General features: G+C 53.3%; 1 protein-coding gene across 2 annotated transcripts in view; it reads right to left on the reverse strand.

Moving 5' to 3' along the window:
* Positions 1 to 1,626: 1,626 nt before the first annotated feature.
* LOC101079782 (contactin-associated protein-like 4) overlaps positions 1,627 to 21,191 on the reverse strand; it is a 37,854-nt gene continuing 18,289 nt past the window's right edge. The window contains exons 4-24 of one of the 2 annotated variants that reach the window (XM_029831457.1): positions 20,784 to 20,931; positions 20,354 to 20,557; positions 18,526 to 18,701; positions 18,297 to 18,443; positions 17,014 to 17,281; positions 16,767 to 16,916; positions 16,503 to 16,674; positions 15,098 to 15,204; positions 13,807 to 13,926; positions 13,427 to 13,627; positions 13,192 to 13,354; positions 12,612 to 12,739; positions 12,271 to 12,441; positions 10,982 to 11,200; positions 8,559 to 8,798; positions 7,167 to 7,391; positions 6,220 to 6,353; positions 4,190 to 4,277; positions 3,779 to 3,994; positions 3,514 to 3,585; positions 1,627 to 2,930 (exon numbers count right to left, since the gene is read on the reverse strand). In XM_029831457.1, the coding sequence (XP_029687317.1) occupies positions 2,734 to 2,930; positions 3,514 to 3,585; positions 3,779 to 3,994; positions 4,190 to 4,277; positions 6,220 to 6,353; positions 7,167 to 7,391; positions 8,559 to 8,798; positions 10,982 to 11,200; positions 12,271 to 12,441; positions 12,612 to 12,739; positions 13,192 to 13,354; positions 13,427 to 13,627; positions 13,807 to 13,926; positions 15,098 to 15,204; positions 16,503 to 16,674; positions 16,767 to 16,916; positions 17,014 to 17,281; positions 18,297 to 18,443; positions 18,526 to 18,701; positions 20,354 to 20,557; positions 20,784 to 20,931 (3,546 nt within the window). In that variant the 3' untranslated portion in view covers positions 1,627 to 2,733. The remainder of the gene's footprint in view (positions 2,931 to 3,513; positions 3,586 to 3,778; positions 3,995 to 4,189; positions 4,278 to 6,219; positions 6,354 to 7,166; positions 7,392 to 8,558; positions 8,799 to 10,981; positions 11,201 to 12,270; positions 12,442 to 12,611; positions 12,740 to 13,191; positions 13,355 to 13,426; positions 13,628 to 13,806; positions 13,927 to 15,097; positions 15,205 to 16,502; positions 16,675 to 16,766; positions 16,917 to 17,013; positions 17,282 to 18,296; positions 18,444 to 18,525; positions 18,702 to 20,353; positions 20,558 to 20,783; positions 20,932 to 21,191) is intronic. The other variant, XM_029831458.1, reaches the window with a different exon arrangement.

The raw sequence follows: 21,191 nt of genomic DNA on the forward strand, positions 1-21,191 counted from the left end.
GCTCGAGGTAGAGGTGGGGCTAGAGGTAGAGGTGGGGCTAGAGGTAGAGGAGGGGCTAGAGGTAGAGGTGGGGCTAGAGGTAGAGATGGGGCTAGAGGTAGAGGTGGGGCTAGAGGTAGAGGTGGGGCTAGAGGTGGAGGTGGGGCTAGAGGTAGAGGTGGGGCTAGAGGTAGAGGTGGGGCTAGAGGTAGAGATGGGGCTAGAGGTAGAGGTGGGGCTAGAGGTGGAGCTACAGGTGAAGCAGGTCAGGCTGATTACTTAAGGCTGCAATCATCCAATCAGAGGCTCAGGGCGGCCAGACCGGCTGTATATGAGGCATTTCTGACTGCTGCTCCTGTTGGCTGGTGGTTGTCATGGTGGATGTTGTGCTTCTTCATTATTTCAGTCACTGTGAACCTTCACACGCTGTGACGAGCGCGCCGCACATGGCTCAGGTGTTGCTCTTGATGTTGACGATCCAGTTAGCACACGTAGCTGAAACAAGCTAACGTTTCAGGTGTCCCAGCCATAAATTGAAGCCCTTGAATCCTCCGTCTGCCTGGTGTGAAGGGAAACGCGGCGATGAGGTTCAGCTTCAGAGGATCACCACCACCACCACCACCACCACCACCACCACGTCCGTGTGGTGAGGTGTTGCTACGCGACGGTGGTCATTCTGTTTCTGGGGTCTCTTCAGGCTGAGCTGAAGGCCGTGATTAAAATAAACTCCTACAGGAGTCGAGCCCCTAACACTGTTGGTGACCTGCAGAGAGAAATGAGACGACCTGCAGCTGGAAAAGAAGAGTGCAAATGAGCCGGTTGGGCTGAGGATAAATTCTTTTCTCCATCTCCGAATGTCCAAAGTCATTTTCCCAAACCCTCTAAAGTTCAACAGCGATGCAGCCTGAGCTGATATTCTGGCCTTACTTCATTTTTTCCCCGATGTCTCGCTCCTTTTCTGCCTTTCTGAAGTTAAAAGTCTCTGAAAATTGAAAGCAACCGACCGGATGAAGGGGTCAGAGGTCAGGGCTGGGTATCCCCTGCAGCGCCTCTGATGTTCAGTACGAAATGAGTCCAATGTTAACAGAGAGTCCAGCGCTTCCTGACGCTAAGCACATGTTTGCTGTGCTAATCCTTAGCGACAGCGCTGTAGCCTAGCTGCAGGAACCACAAATGCACCTGGTAGATGCAGGAACAGTCAGAGGAAGCTGCCCTTTCCTGGAGATGCTGCTGTGCTCCTGCCCATCAATCAGCTTAATAATACCCATCCAATAATAACCATCCTTCCATTGCGGCCGCTGCTCTTTGACTGCTGCTTTTGTGGCAGGTCGGGTTAGATAAGAGAATCAATACCAGCAAAATTGCCTCTGTACACGTCCATCTTATCAGCCTGCATAACAAAAATCAGGTATCCCATCATTTCGTCCGCTCGGTCTGCATCCACCAGCCCAGATGAGGCCATGCTAACTGCTAACGCTACGAGCTTTGCTAAGTGTCACCATCAAAACGTTAGATTTAGCGGCACCTCGGGGTGATAATGCAGCTGGGGGGACTCAAACATCTGGAGAGGTGATAAACCGCTAACGGACAGAAGCTAATGCGTCGCCCACAACCGTGAAATGACTCCAGTACTCGTCAACGTCACTCTTCAAAAACATTTTATTACAATTATTTATCCTGTAGCCCAACAGCATGGGGGTGGGGGGTTGGGGGTGGGGTAGGGGAGTCTCTATGGCAGGTCACACACACTCACTGACATCATAGTTATCAACCAATCACATCGTTACGTTTACGTTACATCAGGAGTCTCAGACCAGCCGGAGCCAATGACCCCGGCTGCTTATGGGTGTGCACGTGCACGTGCCCGTGCGCCGCTGCTCTTGAGTCTGGGTGGTTGGGACCGGTGGTGGGCTGTCCTGCGTCCTTCAGGGTGTCCAGCAGAGGCAGCGGTTCACGCCGCCGACAGCAGAAGACGACGGCTTTGGTCGTTAAACTCCCACCTGTGTCGTCAACATCGTCCCTGTTTAAGATCAGTAAAAAGCATTTTGGACCCATTCCCGTGGATCTTCCTGTCTCACTGCGACAGGCGGCGGCGGCGGCGGGTGGCTGCTAGCATCGCTAACACGGTCAACTGTGCTGCTCGAAAAAGAGATTTCTCTGACTTTTCAGGCTAAAAATGAGAAAAGGGAAACTCAATTTTTTTTTTTCAAACTAAGAACCCGACATTTGAAACTGAAAATGGTCTAAAGTGACCGGCGCTGCGGTCGTGTCCCACTCCCCACTCGGCCGTCTCTTTAACTCCATTCAGTTTGCATATATATATATATACATATATATATTATTGAGAAACTCGATCGTTTACCCCGTTTTATAGTACAAATACTTAAGTGACGGAGAAATCTGCCCACCAGGGGGCGCACATCAATATTATAGCCACCCACTGAAAAATACTATTTGCAACATTTTCAACATTTTTCAGTATGACAAAGTGACGCTCGATACAAAGACGGTGAAACATTTACAGGTCTGTACAAAGTCCCCCCCCCCCCCCTCCCCCCGGGTCCGGCCCTGTCGGTGTTCAGTCGGTGAGACGGTGTGGAGCGGCACCACCCCGCCTCGGACACCTTCGGTTTTCATGGAGCCACTTCCTGTCAGCCGCGGCTCTGAGCCTGAGGTCCTGAGGCGTGACAGGAAGTCGTCTGCCTCCACCTTCTGCTCAGGAACCCCACCGCTAACCGAGTCGGCGCGTGTCGCTTATATAAAATACTCCTTCGGGTTTTCCTCGGAGGCGTCCTGGGACTCGGCCTGGCTGCTGAAGGGGAAATCCGGCCCGTCTTCCTGTTTGACCCCTTTCACTTCCTGGTTCCGGTAGGTCTCTTTTCTCCTGTAGAGGAACCTGCCAGCTATCGCCAGGCCCGCCACCATCAGGAAGATCGCCACGGCGATGACGCCTGCAGGGCAGAGAAGGTCCAGGTTTAATTCACTTCCACACGAAGCCTCTAAAACCATTTTCGCCTCTCTCAGCTGGATCCTCGGCTCCATTTTCACTGCTTTCATTTAATTTAGACTCCAAACTCAATTCAAACGCGCGATGAAGAGGTTGGCGGCAAAGGTTGGAATTAGCGAGCTGGTCCTGTAAAGGTTTAATTAGGGGACACAGTCGGGCTGCTTTAATGGCCAACCTGAAATGGCTTCTCAGACTCACCTTATCTGTCTTCACCGTCTCAGATTGAACTTTTACAAGCCTCCACTCTGTTGCTCAGCAGATTAAATTAAAGTTTTAAATGAGTTTCCGATGGACTCATCGGTTTTTACGGGCGCCCGGTGTCTGTTTACGCCGACGCCGTTTCCATTTAACCTTTTCAGACTTCACAAAGCGTCCTGGGTCAGTCTGAGACCACGTTTTTCACCTCGGCTCATACGATCGGCCAGATTCTGCAAATGTCACAGCGCGGAAACGGGTCCGAGCTGAGATAAGGCTCAAGAGGAGCTCCTCCAGCAGATCAACGGGGGGGGGGGGGGGAGTTCCAGTACCTCCAATCAGAGCCGAGTCGGTCCTGATGGCATTGACTAAAGGCTGACCTGAACCCGCTGAACCGGACTGGTCTACAGCGGAGAGAAAGGAGGAGAGGTGCAGAAGGGAGGAAGATTAAAGTCCAAAACATGCTCCACAGGGGGAAACAGGAAACAGCTTTAGAGACATTTGTGTCCATTCTGCATGAGAGCGGACAAGGTTAGCACATGCATGCTAAGCTACACCACGTTTAGCTGAGGGGAGCTTCTGTGGACCGCCTCCTACCTGTCAGCAGGTGGGTGTCCTCTGTGGCGGACGGGTTGGCTGAAGCCGAGCCGCAGCCGGACCGGAGCAGAGGTCCGGTGATGGTGACGGGGCTGGTGTCCGGGTGGAGCAGCGCCGCTTTCAGAGGGCTGATGGAGTTAAAGCGGACCACCGAGAGGCAGCCGGCAAAACCCAGAGAGCCCAGCCGGAGCAGGTCTGGGTCCAAGTCATCAGACCCTGAAGAGGGACACAGAACAACAGCCAGATGAGGGAGGTGGAGCATCTGTGGGGGTAGAAGACAGCAGGAAGGTCTACGGGCAAACGGCTGCCTCGGCGTCCGACCTTTAACCGGGTTTCTATGACATCACCAGGATCCTCTTATGTTGGAGCTCCGCCCCCAACACAAAAGCTGCTCGCGCTGCTCATACTCACCGTGGACTTTTCCTAAAACCAGGGACTTTATGGCGTTAAATTCCCCGTCAGACGTCAGGTTGAAGTCCTCTCTGGGGTTCTGGTCGATCTGAAACAACCCAGACGATTGTTCGGAGGGTAAATGTGCGGCGTTGGCGATCCCGTCCGTACCGAGACTCCTTTATGATTGCGTCCTTTCCTCGAAGCTAAACTACACCTTTTCAAGCAATGTAGCTTAGCCTTCCTCATGCTAACTAGCTGAGAATTGGAATGCATTAGCCGGTAAACCCTATTAAAGGAGCATTCTCTCAAACGGGGAGCGGCCCTCCCGCAACAGCCGGAAAAGTAGAGCAACAAAACCAGGTCTGTAAGTAGCCCAGAGTCAATTCAGGCGTAAGTGCCTCATTTTTCCGGTGGACGTGAGCTCGGAGGAGAGCACATTATCCGGTCCACACGCGAGAGCACGCCGGCCATCACCGAACGGCGAGTCGGCGCCCCGAGTTGCTGCAAATGATCGAATGATTCAAGGTGACGGCGAAATGGAACGCTCATTTTTCACCGGAGCCCGGCGGCGCAGGGAAAACAGGAAGACGCGCCCGTGTGGATCGAGGTCGCCTTCAGGAGCGAGGTCGCCTTCAGGGGCGAGGTCGCCTTCAGGAGCGAGGTCGCCTTCAGGGGCGAGGTCGCCTTCAGGAGCGAGGTCGCCTGTCACCTTCAGGAGCGAGGTCGCCTTCAGGATCGAGGTCGCCTTCAGGATCGAGGTCGCCTTCAGGAGCGAGGTCGCCTTCAGGAGCGAGGTCGCCTTCAGGGGCGAGGTCGCCTTCAGGAGCGAGGTCGCCTTCAGGGGCGAGGTCGCCTTCAGGAGCGAGGTCGCCTTCAGGAGCGAGGTCGCCTTTAGGAGCGAGGTCGCCTGTCACCTTCAGGGGCGAGGTCGCTTTCAGGGGCGAGGTCGCTTTCAGGAGCGAGGTCGCCTGTCACCTTCAGGGGCGAGGTCGCCTTCAGGAGCGAGGTCGCCTTCAGGAGCGAGGTCGCCTTTAGGAGCGAGGTCGCCTTCAAGGGCGAGGTCGCCTTCAGGGGCGAGGTCGCCTTCAGGGGCGAGGTCGCCTTCAGGGGCGAGGTCGCCTTCAGGAGCGAGGTCGCCTTCAGGAGCGAGGTCGCCTTTAGGAGCGAGGTCGCCTTCAAGAGCGAGGTCGCCTTCAGGGGCGAGGTCGCCTTCAGGGGCGAGGTCGCCTTCAGGAGCGAGGTCGCCTTCAGGAGCGAGGTCGCCTTCAAGAGCGAGGTCGCCTTCAGGGGCGAGGTGACCGCCACACTGGCGTCCGGTTACGTGACGTTAAGCTCGTGTATCGTCCGCTATTAACGTGATAAGACAAAACCGATGACGCAGATACGCAGACGACGCTCTGAGCTTCGTGACAAGGCTGCGGAAGACAAAGACTCGTTTCAGACAAGAAATTTAATCCTTTTAGACTTTTAGACTTTTGAAGGGAGCCACCGTGTGACCCGAACTTTGGTGTCCCAGGCTATTTTTAACGCTGCCATCTGAAAAATTCCGCGCTCTCTGCGTCCAAATCCAACCGTTTCTAATAATTATTTAAACTTTGCGATAAACCGGTCATCAACATCCTCCGAGAAGGAGAAAGAGAAACAGAGGAATGGAAATGTTCTGTTTGAACAGGCCTCTCTGCTCCTGCTAGAACTTTCTCCACAGACTCGTTTCGGTGATTCGCCTCATTTGCATTTTTTTGGTCGCAACTCCCCGAAATCCTGTTTTCCCCGCGGTTTTGAGGCCGGAGCCATCGGCTGGCAGCAGAACCCTGACAGATCTCGCTGCCAGGGCCCGAGCTGTCAATCAAACCTCACTGGTGCTGGCAGCCTTCCCTGCTGTCACGCTACTGGATCAGAACCAGAGTTTAGATGCAGATCTGCACAAACTCTGCAGCCAATCACAACACGGGAGAAGTTTTCCGGTGCAAGCTTCCAGTCTGTGTGTGTGTGTGTGTGTGTGTGTGTGTGTGTGTGTGTGTGTGTGTGTGTGTGTGTGTGTGTGTCACCTGCACAGACACAGACTCCGACAGCCTCCTGACGCTAACGCTGTGCAGCCGTCCGTTAGCCAGGTGTCTCACCCGGCTCCTCATCACCTCGGCGTCTCTGCTGCTGTCCAGCTTGTATCTCACCTCCAGCTTATCTTTAGACACAGAAACACACATTTTCCCCAGTTTAAACTTTCCTTTTGACGTCCGCCTCCGCTCATCTCTCCTGCGGCTGGTTCGGCGATGTTATCGGAAGTGCTAAAGCGCTCCATATTAGGAGGATTAGGGCCTGATTCCTTATCAATAACACATCGCCAGATCTAATGAATTTTGCTAATAATGAGTGGTTTAAGTGCAGATTTCATGAAAGCCGTCAAATCTAACCTTTAAAGATCGGAATCACGTTGTCCCTCAGAGCTGCAGTTAATCACAGCAGAACCTGACGTCTCATTCATGTCGTTTTGATTTCAAAGCTACTTTTACCAAGACCAAGTTTTTTTTTTTTGTTTAAATAAATGTATGTGTGTTCTTAAATAACAGCCCTCTGGTGGCAGACGACTTGTTTCTGTCTGAGCAGCGGAAAGAAGCGGAGAAACATTAATGAAAGGGGGAAAAACAGCTCTCAAGATTTAATTGGACACAGCAGCATAAGTGCTTTTACTTGACGGCTCCACGCCACAATGAAAGCATCAACGTCCCGCTGTCCATCAGCGTTCTGACTCATTACCAGCAGAAAAGAATCCATTTACAGCTAATCCAGCCACGATGTGCCACTTTTATTGGGCTCCTGAGTGCTGCAGGTGCGCTTCGGAATTCAAAATGCTTCCTCCTGCTCTTAAAAGTCGAATTCCCAACTTAATAATTCCAAATAAACTTAAATGCCGGGTTTTAGCAGGAACTTGAGCGTTTCAATAGCGGCCTCTAAAGACGTCCATCAGGCCTGAGTGAGAAGTTCTCCTCTTCCTCACCGTGTTTGTTGATGAGCACGGCGAGGAACTCTCTGTGGTACGAGCTGACGTAGAAGAGCACGGCTGGACTCTGGAACGTCCTGAAGCTCAGGGTCACGTTCTCTCCTCTCAGCGTCACGTCGGTGTAGATGGAGGACGGAACGGCGCTGCTGTTCCTGACCTGCTCGTACGGCTCTTTGAAGGTGTAGCTGACGGACGTCGCCGGCTTGAAGCTGGCTGAAACCTCTGGAGGCCGAGAACAGGTCAAAGGTCACGAGATGGAGCACAAATATCAGGAGTCAGAGCGAGACGGGGCCGTTACCATGGCGAGACAGACTTGGGAGGGAGACTCAGCAGTGATTGGCTGAAGTTTAAGCCAAGTGAAATCTCATTTTTGACCTTTAGCCTGTTGAACGTCTGGCAAAATGTCAGAAAAGACGCACAAACTACTGTTGCCTGTTCAAAAAGCTGCTAAATTCAGGGCTGAAGGAAAATCTGCAGAGCACAAACAGAAACTCAGCAGGATTAAAATGCTGTTGTAATTTGGGCCAAAGCTGCAGAGCCCCCCCCCCCCCCACACACACACACACATACACTTTATTGCTTTACTGGTCTTATTTATAGATTTCTTTGAGGCGGAACGCATCGACTTTTGCGCCTTGCACAAATGCCATTTGTTTCAATTTGAGCCATCCCTCTTGTTTGGCCCTAAAGCTAAATAATCCGTCAATATAAGCAGGAAGTGAGTAATTCTCTTCCCGGCAGAGCGAAATTCACATATTCACACTCTGCACTCGGAGATTCATAATGAATTGTCGGAGGTTGTGCAGCTCAATTCGAGATTCCCACAGCAGCTACACAGCCGGGAGGATAGGGAATGCTGCGGAATGTTCTCCAGGATGAACTGCTCTCTGATGCCCCCCTGCAGAGGGAGGTGAATTAGCATTGTCACGCTCGCCAACGCTTCCCCGTGTGCTGATACGGACGTGGCGGCCCTGATTTAAGAGGGCAGAGAGTCGTCTCAGTGAGGAACACAGACGCATTAAGAGTGCAATGAATGCAAGATCAAAGGAAGGACTCAAAGAGGCCCCGCAACATCAAACAGGCACGATTAGCACGGCAGCCTTTGATGTGGTAGCTAAGTGCCCGCTGACGAGTGTTTAGTGCGTTAAAAGGTTCAGAGGAGTTGGAACGTGTTAATAGCATGCTAGGAAGTCTTAACGCTGCACGTGCACGTGCACGTGCAGCTGCAGAACTTTGCAACAAGAAGCTCAGGATGTTTTTCATCCACTTTCCCCCTTTTAAAGAGCCAAAACCTTCAACTCGGGTCGAATCCATTAGCTTGAATACGGAGTGAAGGATGGAGCGAGGTGCCGACAGACCAGCAGCTGCAGCTCTAAAGAGCTCTGATACCTGTGTGGCAGAAGACGCCGGCGTGCGCCGAGAGCCCGCAGTCGCAGTGGAAGCCGTTGACTCGCTCCACGCAGCGGCCGTGGTTCTGGCAGAAGGAGCCGTAGCTGCTGCAGTGACCCGGGCAGCCGGGTTGGACCCCCGGTGTGATGCTCGCCCTCTCCTCCAGGTCCAGCGTGACCCCGTTCAGCTGCAGCGAGCGGATGCAGCCCCGGAAGCCCTTCTGCCTGGACGCGGTGCCTCCTGAAAACATGCAGGTCGCAATCAAGACGGCAACAGAAGCACGTTGACGTCAACCGGCCTCCTCTTCCCGACACCCTCGGCACCTCCTGACGGAGCGCCGCTGCACGTTGGATCCTCAGACAGCTCAGCTCCTTCATAGCAGCTCATCAACGCTGAGACTCGTGGTGAGCAGCAGCAGCAGCATCAGTAGTAGCAGCAGCAGCATCAGCAGCATCAGTAGTAGCAGCAGCAGCATCAGTAGTAGCAGCAGCATTAGCATTAGCAGCGACAGCAGCAGTAGTAGCAGCAGCTACAGCAGCAGTAGTAGTAGTAGTAGCAGCAGCAGCTACAGCATCAGTAGTAGCAGCAGCAGCTACAGCATCAGTAGTAGCAGCAGCAGCTACAGCATCAGTAGCAGCAGCAGCAGCTACAGCATCAGTAGTAGCAGCAGCAGCAGCTACAGCATCAGTAGTAGCAGCAGCAGCAGCTACAGCATCCGTAGTAGCAGCAGCAGCAGCTACAGCATCCGTAGTAGCAGCAGCAGCAGCAGCAGCTACAGCATCAGTAGTAGTAGTAGCAGCAGCAGCAGCTACAGCAGCAGCAGCAGCAGCTACAGCATCAGTAGTAGCAGCAGCAGCAGCAGCTACAGCATCAGTAGTAGTAGCAGTAGCAGCAGCTACAGCAGCAGCAGCAGCAGCAGCTACAGCATCAGTAGTAGTAGCAGCAGCAGCACAAACCCACTGGACATTGCTGCAGGAGTCCAAACACTGGTACCGTCACAGACGGCCTGATGTCCTTTTACAGGAACTGAGTGAGGAGGCGGAGGTGAACGGTCCAGAACCACAGAAGGAATCCAAAACAGAAGCGCGGGACCTGATCCAGCAGCACAGCCAGACGTTTGAATGTTAAACAGCAAAGACACCGCTGAGGTACAACGTTTCCAAAAGGCTTCATTGTAGTCAGACGCTCCAGAGTGCAGCAGAGCGCCCCCTGTGCTTCAGATGAAGCGTCGCCGGGACAACAAATGAAAGCTAATCTGAAAACGTCTGCAGGAACCACGGCTGAATGCAGCGGAATCCGCTGAGAGACGCTCTGCAGAACTAAACACAAAGATTGTGTTTTCTGATGCCCTCGCAACACCCAAATATCTCAGCGCGCCAGGCGGGCCGGAGAGTCGGCAGCTTATCTGTCTCCAGCAGGCTGACGCTGCTGCGCGTGGAATTTCATAAATATCGGCAATAATGAAGGAGAACATGAGAGAAATCTGCTCTTCATACTGGGGCCGCTAAACTGGGCCGCTAACGGCGTTCGCTGCTGTGCGGCGTCGCATTAGCAACAATTATTTAAGGTTGGCTGGTTGAGTAAATATGAAAACAGAAGACGGATTTGCTGTGGATGAATATTTTATAGTGTCTCGTAAATCTGTGTAGCTGCCATGAATAGAAGTAATAATGTGTCGGGAACGACTGCGCGGATTAGCAAACGTTTGCATTGTTCCACCACAACTGGCTGGATGGGGATCACGGCCTCGGCTGAAGGTCCGACGCAACCTGAGATTTCTGCCGAGTCACTGTTTTACGGTCAAAGTTCTGGAGCAGAAACGGGTTAAAAAATAATAATTAAAAAAAAAAAAAAGCGCAGCTGCCTCTCGGATGTGCAGACGGTTCTAATTCCGCTGCTCTTTTCCCAGTTAGCTAGTGATGAATCGCAGGTAAACTCTGACCTTGGCGCCGATTTTTGTCTGAGCAAATCCAGCCGATCAATAAACGCCGCTGCTGCTGTTTTCAGCCAAACCCGGTCAATATTTGCCGCTTTCGCCTCCCTCCAGATTATTTTGCTGCTACGAGTGGATGTAAACAACGTTTGTAGAGGAAAGCTCAGGGACGGTGCAGCACTTGACCTTTAGCGGCGCCTCTTTAACCCCACCGCTCCAGAATGGGACCGAGGGAGGAGATTAAATGGGGATCGCGTCGCTTCCACTTGGACATTAAAGACCATCCGTGATGGACGGTTGCTCCCGGCTGCACGCCGCATTTTTTAAACGTGACTGTTGTTCGACGGTCAGAAACCAACGACTCAGCGTTTTCATGCTAACCAGAGGCAGCGCAGCGCCCTGAGGGATCCTCACACATGTGCAGATATCCAGGAATGAAAGAGGATTTAAATCCTGATCACAACATCGGCTGAGTTTGACCGAAACGGACCTATGAACAGCTGGCTGTTGAGCTGCAGGTGGAAGTGTCCCTCGGCCGGAGCTTCCTGCGTGGCGGCGGGGAGGTCGTCCAGCTGAAGCGACGCCTCCTTGATGTTCCGCTCGGCCCGGACTCGGTGCCACCGGTTGTCGTTGAGCGGGACGCTGGAGTCCACGCGGACCTCCAGAGGCCCGTTGCCCACGTCGAAGGAGAAAAGCACCTGAGAGGAGGCTGGAAAATCGGAGGGAAGGAGGTGACGCACAAACATGTTTAGAGGAAGTGAAGGAGAAAATGTCTCCCGGTGATTTGGGCGGAAAAAAGTTTCATCTTCTTCAGCGAAATTTAAACAGTCTCAAATGAATAAAAAGGCACAGAAGATACAAAAGATGTTAGCGAGCGTTCAAATGTAGCCGTGGAGAACGTTGTTGTTAGCATGAGTGTGTTTCTTCCCAGATTTTACTGCTCATCTGAGGCCTTTTCTGTAAACAGCAGCTTTAACTGGACCTGGTTCCACCAAACGAGCCGGGAGGAGGAAGTTCATCAGGAACGTGATCTAATTACCCCTTAACGGCAAAAACAAGACAGCTCCCAACCAGCAGCGTAGCTACAGTTGTCACAGGATAATAAACAGAAGATGTTCTGTCCCGATCCCACGGATGACCTGGGAATGTGTGTGTGTGTGTGTGTGTGGGGGGGGGGGGGGGTCTAAAGGTTTTATTCTGGGCCCCAAACACACGACCATAACTCAGTGGGTGCCGGAATGTCTTCAGGAATTCAACCTGAACCTCTGTCACTTCCCATCGCACCTCCAGATTCCCAAAAGGGCGAAAGAGGCAGGAAAAATGGAAGTAAAATTGTTTCTATTTCCCGTTTCTGAGCGGCGCGGAGCCGAGCGGGGCTGCTGTTCTGCCACGGCGCCGACAAAAGACTGGAGGGGAAGCACCCAATCATCCGTCGGAAGGAGATATATAGGAGAAGATGTATTACTACAGGAGCGCGGAACAAGATGAAACAATATCTCAGCTACCCGCAGTAAGTCAATTTTGGGAAATTGTTCTCCAGCTCGCAGCGGTTCGGAGCGAAGGTGGAAACCTGCAACAGCGAGGCGGTATTCGGAGCAGGAAGGACCACAGCGTGAACGATTTCCCTGAGGAGAGAGGCAGTTAGGGCGCCACCGCTGGTCCCCCTGAAGCCCAGCTTCCTTCGAAATACTCCCGAGGACAACCGGAAAATAGTCGGGAAAAAGCTTAAAGAGGCGCCTCAACCTGAAGATGAGCGTCCGTCAGCGGGTCTCTACTCACAGCTCAGCTCGATCCGGATGAAGTCCTTGATTCCCAGGTTTTCCAGGAAGACCCCGGAGGAGGCCGTGGTTTTGAACAGGAAGGAGATGTCTGCGCTCAGCTCCCCGTGGAAGGTGGGGAAGTGCAGGTACGACGTCTCCCTGTCGAAAAACGCGGCGTTCCAGAAGTTTCCTGAGGGAAAAGGATGAAACGCGGTCGGTGTCAAGGAGGGACGGTTGCACAGGTGGGAATGCCGAACAGGAACAATAGAATTTGATCTCTGCTGCTGGGATAAAAGCCATAAGGTGGAAGATTCCTATCATTGTGTGTAACCAGGCAACTGGACAGCCGGCTGGACTTACTATCTCCATGACAACGGAGCGGGCCCACCCTGTAAGCTGCCTCTGAGCCGGGCCTCTGGATGTCACCCAGCAGCAGAGACCGGACCGGGAGGCTCTCCTTATGGGCGAGGGGACCCGAGTCCTGAGCCCTGCAGATAAAACGGGAGGAGCGGATGAGTGGAAAAGGGCCGTTGATGTAAACATTGTTTAGCTGTCAGACGGGAGCGGCAACGAGCCTCCCGCCGACGTTAGCGCCGCGCCGCTGCTATAGAAACGCCGGATAACCAGCCCGTCAGCTCCGGTGCCCAGAAAAATCAGGTTTAAAAATAAATCCAGGAGTGGAAGTGCTGGGACGGAGGTGCGTGCGCGGCTTTTTGTGAGTGTGATGAAAAATTAAAGAGCGGCGGCGGCGGCGGCATGTAAAAATAGTCGCTGCGGCACAACCGGCAACGGCGGACGGCAGGAAAGGAAGCAGAGGCAGGACGGGTCCATGGAGTCGGGGGACAAACGTCCACCTTCCCCTCAGGGACGCAATCTCAATCTTAACCCCCCCCCCCCCCCCCCCGACTGTGGATAAGGGGAAGGCAGAAGGATGGACTACCACTCTGCACGGTCGGCGTCGCAGTTGCAGTAGTGCTGCGGGTCCACGCAGTCGCCCTGCAGGCCGCAGGCGCACTGCTGGCTGCCCGGCTGAGCTCCGCCCCAGTAGGTCTGCACGCGACCCGGACCGGGACCCCCGACCCACCAGCTGAACGGAGAACCCTCTGAAACGCACAAGTGGAAAATGTAACTGGCCAGTCTACCAACACGGGCGCTCAGGTGCCCCCTCTGGTTACCTGGAGTGTTGAGGAGGCGGGACTTCCTGCAGTGATAGCTCAGCTCCTGCTGGCAGTGCTCTGATTGGCCGATAGCAGCCGCCAGCTGCTCCTCTCCCGCGGCGTAGTCAAAGTAGACGGAGCGCTGGTTGGCGCCCGGAGCCGCTCGTACTCTGGTGAGCTCCGTGTTGTTGTGCGGGACCTCCATCCACGTGTTCCCCTCTGCAGATCGACACTGGGATCAGGCTCAAACCGGACCTGTGGGGACGCTGTACACACGCTGTAAACATCAAACATGTAGGCGGGGGCGAGGGGAAACGGTGACGCCGGCGTCGCTCGTTGCCATTGTGCTAATGTGAATCCCGCGGCGCCGCGGCGGGGCGGCTCTGCGTGTGCGTCACCTGTCATGTTGCAGTAGACCAGCTGCGGCCCGATCGGCCCGCTGCCGTCCACGTCGATGTAGAAGTGTCCCGACGTGCTGCCGGCGTGTTTGTACGCCTCGCAGGAGCGCTCGTACGCAGCTGGGAGGGGAAATAACGAGATCAGCTCAGGCGGGAATCAACATCAGAGAGACAGGAGAGGAGCTGCGGGGGGGGACGAGATTAGAGGCGGCAGAATTCCGGACACACGCGTGACTCCGCGGATAATTCTCAGAGCGGGATCACTCATCACCGGGACGGAGACGACGTGCCCCCCCCTCCCCAAGAGCGCCTTATGAAATAAAGAAGCTTCCAGCTGGACTGAAACGAGCGCTGCAGCGTGTGAGGGACAGGAATTAAAAATGGATCATCAACTCTTCCTCTGCCTCGTTCTCCAGCGTGTCCGTCACGCAAACATCACAATTCTCCGCGGATCTTCTGCTCCCTCGGCTCCGGAGCCAAAGGGCGTCTTCATCTGATGGAAGAGGAGAAGCTGCTGTTTGTTTTAGAACCTGCCTCTTTTAAACTGACGCGGACACAAAAATGGTGTCCAAAACTGGCTTTGCTCTCTGAAACTTCATAAAGATCGGAATGATGTTATTTCTAGTTTAGGAGGAATAAACTCGTGCCGATTTCCATAATCTGAAGCTCCGACATCTTTTCCACACTTCATCCCACTTTACCTCTTTCTTTCCTAAATCTTTCGCTCTTCACCATAAATGTCCACTTTAATGCACCGGGACATCACCTGACAGGTGGTTTCTCATGACGATCACATGACGATCACATGACGAAAACTGGCACTAGCTTGATCTTAACATTTGGTCCAGAATGACTTCCCTTAACCTCGCTAAAGTGCTGCATTTCCGCCGCCTGGCGCCCGCTCGCCTCGTCTCCCCTCATCTTGACTCTACTTGACTCGACTCTTCTGCAGCGCGTTGCCAGGTGAAGCAGCCCACGCTGGCCGTGCACTCTGGAGACGAGTGGCGTCCCACTGTTCCCTCAGGAGGAGGAGGCAAACGCTCCGGCTTTACCATCCTGCTTAAATCAATCTGAAGGCTAATGGCTAATGAGGGGAATTTAGGAGCCGCCTCGGCCGCCAGCGTGTTACCATCGAGCACAGGTGACTCACATGAGCTCATGCGAGTGTCTGTGCCTGTGCAACCAGAGCCTCAGAAACGAAGCAACACTGAGGGAAAATCACACATTAATGCCAGACCCCTCCCCCAGCCCCGCCCCCGCGCCTGTCGGCGTTGACGGACAGGTGACTTACAGCTGTGGCAGGTGGCGCCGCTGTAGCCGCTGTCGGAGCAGTTGCAGTGGAAGCCGGTCCAGGACTGAGTGCAGCGGCCGCCGTGTTCGCAGGGACTGGGGGAACACCTGGGGGGGGGGGGGGGGGGGGGGGGGGGACAGGAAGTTAGCAAAGTTCATGTCAAAGTTTTCAAGGTTTGTTGTAATTCCTCGACGCGCCTCCTCCGCCGCAGCTTCCCCTCCTGTTGTCTCTCCGCTCCTGGAAAGAGACGGATGCATCGTTGGATCCTCTGTGTGCTCGGAGACGTGGGAAAAGGCTTTTATATGGCAGCTCATTTGGAAACGCTAGCGCGGGTCGTGCCAACAATCTTTCAAAGACTCCAACAAAAGAGTTCACTTTTACCACGACAAAGCATCAGAGACCTGTTTCCTATAAATATATTTCCCAGCAGCCGTTATCAGCGCAATACAAAACCGGATGATTTGGATCTCTGCTGAGGGAGGAGCGTGAGCAGAGGCGCGTTTTCATTATGCGGCCATTTGAAAACCGGTTTTCTCCGGTGTGAAATGAGGGTAAAAGCATCTAAAAGTCACATTCTGAAGGGCAGCGCGTGGGCGGCTGTTGAAGAGCAGCAGGAACCATTAAAAAAAGATGAAACACATCCCCCTATATTTAAATACCAACGCACCGACGTGCTCCTCCAACGCGATTCTTGTTTCATATGTTTGATTTTGCTTTATTTGCTGCTGCCTCGCTCCCTCTGACTCTTTAGCATCGAGGAGAAAACAGATGAGTTCACAGAAAACGCCGCTCAGATTAAAGCGCTGACTCGGCAGGCTGTAATCTGGCCGCAGCGTAATTTGAGCCTCATCCGTCTGTGAGCCGGGGATGAGCTGTGATGACCTCTGACCCCAGGAAACAGAGAGGATTCACAACAGTCTGCAAACACACGTTTTTACTATAACATGAGTTTTAATATGGATATCTGGGGTTCCGTGCCCTAACAAAACACACAAGTGCAGACATAGTGTGTTGAATGAACCGTGTGTGTGTGTGTGTGTGTGTGTGCGTACATGTGTGGGTGAGGTTCTGAAGAATAATAATAATGTGATGGATGAAGGAAAACATAAACATGTAAATAAATCTCTTTAATTTGGCAACAACATGCAGAATTGAGTCTTTGGGGCGTGTGTGTGTGTGTGTGTGTGTGTGTGTGTGAGTGTGTGTGCCCTGGAGGGTTGTTTATAATTGCTATAATTGCTTCATTATTTATTCTCTCATTTATTGTGACAGCACAATGGTGAAAAATCATTTCTCGCTCTCTCCGATATTCTTTTAATAATTCATCTTTGAGTCTGGGAAAATCCAGAAAGTTGCTAGTTGGAGGCAGAAATGAAAGTGCCTTTGAGCACCGCTGGGGGCTCACCTGTCGATGACTCCACACATGTCGAGCTGCAGGTTGCCGTAGGTCCCCAGCTGCTTCTGCTGGACCAGGATCAGGTTGACCTTTTGGTCGTCCAGAGTCAGCAGACTCATGCAGCCCTGGAAGACATGAAAGGGGTTCCTGCAGCCCTGCACGTCTCCCTCAGTGGGACAACCTGAATGGACACATCAGAGCCTTCATCTGAGCTTCGGAGGAGCTGTTTCTCTCTAATGAGGACAGTCGAGTGTACAAGTTTTCCTCTTTTACCACCAAAAAAGATGCTGCTTTCAATGGCGACAGGAAGTGAGTGGCTGGCGTGAGCGCTGCTCCTCTCCTCTTTATCCACCACGATGCTCAGGCGGCCTCGCCTGCTCTTCAGCTCCGCCTGATGCCACTGGCCGTCATTTAGAGCCCAACCTGAGAGCACAGCGGCACAAAAGTGGTGAAAAGTGGCGTGAGAGCCGAATTCCTCCTCTCTCTGTCACAGCAGGAGTTCAGCTGTTTAGATCCTCACCTGCACTGAGCTCCAGCAGAACCCTCCCAGCTTTGTGGATCTGCAGCCTCAGTCTGGCCTCGCTCAGGTAGAGCCAGACCACGCCCCCTTCCTGAGGCAGAGCAAAGGTGAGCAGAAGCCCCGCCCTGTTCCACGTCCTGAACTGGAACCCCACCGAAAAGCTTCCCGATGAGGACGCGGGCACCCCCGGCAGCTGGAGGAAGCTCTGGGGGCCGGGGAACGTCACGGCGACGGAGAGCGGCTCGTCACAAGAGAAGGTCACATTGCCCTGAGGGAGAGAGACACAGAGAGAGAGAGAGAGAGAGAGAGAGAGAGAGAGAGAGAGAGAGAGAGAGAGAGGGATGCAAATTAGATGAAGATGAGGAGGGACAGGAAAACTGATTACTGGATAAAACAACATAAAACATGAATATTAATCTGTTGCGGGGGCGTGACAATGTGACCTCTGTCGGGATGATCTCATCAGCGAGTCTCCTTCAGGAGGGCAGCGGCGCTTCAGGGATGGCGAGGGCAGAACGCCCCATCAGATTAGGACAGTAAACCAAAGTCGCTGCGCTCGGAGGGAGCAGAGATAAAGCCGGAGTGTAATGGGGAGCCCAGAGTGGGTCCTGACATCAGACCATTGTTTAGTGGCGGTAATAAGTCCTGTTGCAGCCGGGAGTTATTACAGTCTCCGCAGGAACGATCATTCTGGTCTCTACAAAGCTCCACGAGCAGGATGACATCCAACAGCCTTTTGTGGAGCAGCAGAAATGATGGACAGTCATTTTTGGGTTGGACAGTCGCTTCATACCCCAAATCCTCCTTTTCTCCTTTAATGCTCGGAGCTGCGTTCCCTCTCTGCTCAATCAAGCCACAATCGGGCAGTTCGGTCCTTCAGAGAAGCTCAGCAAACTTCCACTGCTGCATGTAAACAGCTCAAGGTCTCGGTGACCAAGATAAGGAGACGTTATCAGGGGTCCGAACAACGCCTGCGCTGCTCGTCCTGGTCTCATTCATCAAGGGAAGCACGCGGAGCAACAGCAGCGCCGGGAATTCAGGCCGACACACGGAATAATCAATGACATCATTTGAAATAAAATATCCCCCAGATGAAAGGGAAGATATTGGCCTGAGGTTGCATCTGCACCAGGTTATCACAAAGACACGAAAAGAAAGGCTCAACTGAACGGGAACAGAGCTGGAAAACCCAGGAGGACTTTTACAGAGAAACGGTGCCACATTCCGGGTTTCCGGACCGATCACCAGTCTCGGTTCTGTCCTCGGAGCAGCGACTGACTCACCGCAACGGCAACCTGGCGACTCTTCTGCTTGACGAGGTCGATCAGGCTGTGGCCGTTGTACAGCAGGTTCTCCAGGCAGCCGTGGAAGTTCCTCCCGGAGCGCCCTGGTGTCTCCGGACCGAGGCCCGGACCCCCGCCGACGTTCAGCTGCGCGTGGGCGAAACGCACACGGCCTCGTTTCAGCCACAGTGCTTGAAATTTCCCGCCGGCGTCACGTGTTTTACTCCACCTGCTGCACGTCCCAGTGGCCGAACTCCGCCGGCACGCGGACCTTCTCCGTGTGTTTGTCCACCGTCACGTTGAGGTGCGCGCCGCGCCGCTCCACCGCTACACGGTGCCAGTGCTGATCGTCCAGCAGGCTGCCCAGGGAGGCGAGGCGCCGGGGCTCCGCTGAGGAGGCCTGGCCTGCGACGACAAAGAGGAGAGGGAAGTTAGCCGCACGGCGCGGCGGCTAATGAGGACGCGAGAGCGTGACGTCAGCAGGCCGATAAAAGCTTCACTGCTGTGATGAATATTTGAATTCGTCGGTGTCCCACAGAGGTCAGCTGCCTCAGTGCTCGCACCACTGCAGGAACTGTGTGCCCAGAACCGGAGCCAAATATTTGATCATGTCTCATTCCGGAGAAGATAAAGATGAGCACATTATGGGATCCGTTTCCGCTGCGGAGAAACCGGGAGAAGCATCTGGAGAGAGTGGAATATGAAAAATGCAGTGGGTTTTCTTTAGGGAGCACGATTTCAACTTCAAACGGTCTGGAACAGCACGGACAAATGTATTTTTGATATTTCACCCCATTTCCTGTGAGCTGACTGCAGTCGGAGCCGGGACAGGAAAAAAAAAAACCAAAACCAGCCGGAAAGAGTTCGGAAGTTGAACCGATAATGCAGCATGTCCACGGAACACAGGCGCTCCGGTCGTTTGATGGCAGAGAAGAGGAGTGGGAAAGAGACTCAGAGAGGGCCCCAGACACGCTGGACAGATGATCAGAAGGAACCAATAAAGCTCTACGATGTGGAAAAACTATTATCGGAGCAACAAACGGTGTGTGTGTGTGGGGGGGGGGGTTGTAAAGTAGGACGTTCTCAGAACAACAAAAGCAGTTCCTTCCTAATGAGTGTGCAGATCAGCCAGAACAGGATGCAGATGAAAAGCCTCAAAAATGATGGAACTCCTGCTGCAGCAGCATCGTGGCGGCTCGCTGGGATTAAAGGGCCAGAGTTCATCGCTGGCCACAGTCATCAGCTCCAAACTCAATAACCACACTGCAAACACACTCTGCAAAGCAAATATTTGAGCTCCGCGACGACATGCTCGGATTTACGCTGCCAGGGAGGCAAATCTGCCGCCGCTTCCGTCAACGTTCTCGCTCAAACTCTTGTTTTTCTGTCACTTTTGATATTTTCAAATTGGGTTGAGCCCAAAATCCACTGACCCCGACTCATTTCCGGAGTAATGAGCTAATAAATATTCCATAACTGTGAATACAGAGCAGAGTTTTTACGACTGGCAGCAACGATGATGTTGCTTCCTTATTTCTAAAGAACTGGAGTGTGAGAGGACACACACACACACACACACACACACACACACACACACACACACACACACACGCACTCAGCAGCAGATGGGGTTTCATGATGGGAGCCCTGTGATGATTCAGCACACACACACCTACACACACACAGGTGCGGCAGTGAACAGGAAACATCCATCACCGCTGCAACAGGACAAAGATGAAGCCAAGTTCCCCGCGATTCCCAGCAGATGAATCCTTCCACACAAACCTTTGAAAGATGATAAAATATGTGTGTTTCTGGTGGATCTGCTGATCTCGGATGAGTTATTGCTCTGTTGTTCTGGAGGATCCAGGTTGGAGTGAGTGGAGCATGCTGAGCGCCTGGTTTTGGATGCTAACATAAGCTCCTTAATCCTGCTATTTCTGAAGGAATGTTTGATTGGGACCTGCGGCGTTCCCGCCGTCCTTTTGCAGATAATCCTGCTGTTTACAGATAACAAGCAGATGTGCTGAAGCATCCGCCGGGCGGCTTCTCTTTACCTTGTCTGAGCAGCAGCTGTAGCTTCCCCCTCTCCAGCTCCAGGCTGAGGCCCAGGCCGCCTGCTCCTCCCGCGTGCAGCAGCATCCCAGAATTCCTCACCGTCTTGAACTTCAAGGTGACGACATCTCTGAAGGTGCGCTTCAACGCGGGACTCGGCGAGTACGTCAGGCTGCTGCCGCCGTCCAGACTCGCCACATCAGACGCTGAGAGACACGACAGAAATCCAGGGGTTTTAGGCTGAACCGTGTTTCATCACCATGTTCCTGATCCGTGTTTGCCGTCGTTATTGAGAGAGGCAAAGCTAACAAGTGTTGTTCCTGCTACACCCAGACTCATCATCAGAGCTGCCCCATCCTGTCTGGGATGATGCTAACGTGAGCGGCGCCATCAGGTGACGCGAAAAGGCTGCGAGTGAAGACCAAGACTCACTGTAAGGACATCCGTACGCCTCCAGCCGAAGTCCGATCCTCCCGTTGGGGTTCCAGCCCAGAGGAATGAGCCGGAGGAAGCGAGCTACGACCGGCTGCTGCAGCTTGTACTGGACAACGCTGTCGGCGTTACTGTTTCCTGGAAAAGACTGAGAGGACAGAGAAATCACTGAGCCTCCAGACGTCTACGTCAATCATCGAGGTAACTAAAGACAGTGGAGGTGCTTACCCCCCATAATGGTCCCTTAAGGGCAAAAATAAAAGCAGAGATTCAGAATGAGACACTCTTACGCCCCCTTGCTGTGCCAGTCTTACCTCTAGATGTCACCAAATCAGACTGGCTGGTAAGAGCAGGTCCATGATTAAACTGGCTATAAAATGAAGAGACCCAAGCAAATAAGAAGGAAGA

Source organism: Takifugu rubripes, chromosome 22 (assembly GCF_901000725.2).
Source record: "Takifugu rubripes chromosome 22, fTakRub1.2, whole genome shotgun sequence".
NCBI lineage: Eukaryota > Metazoa > Chordata > Actinopteri > Tetraodontiformes > Tetraodontidae > Takifugu > Takifugu rubripes.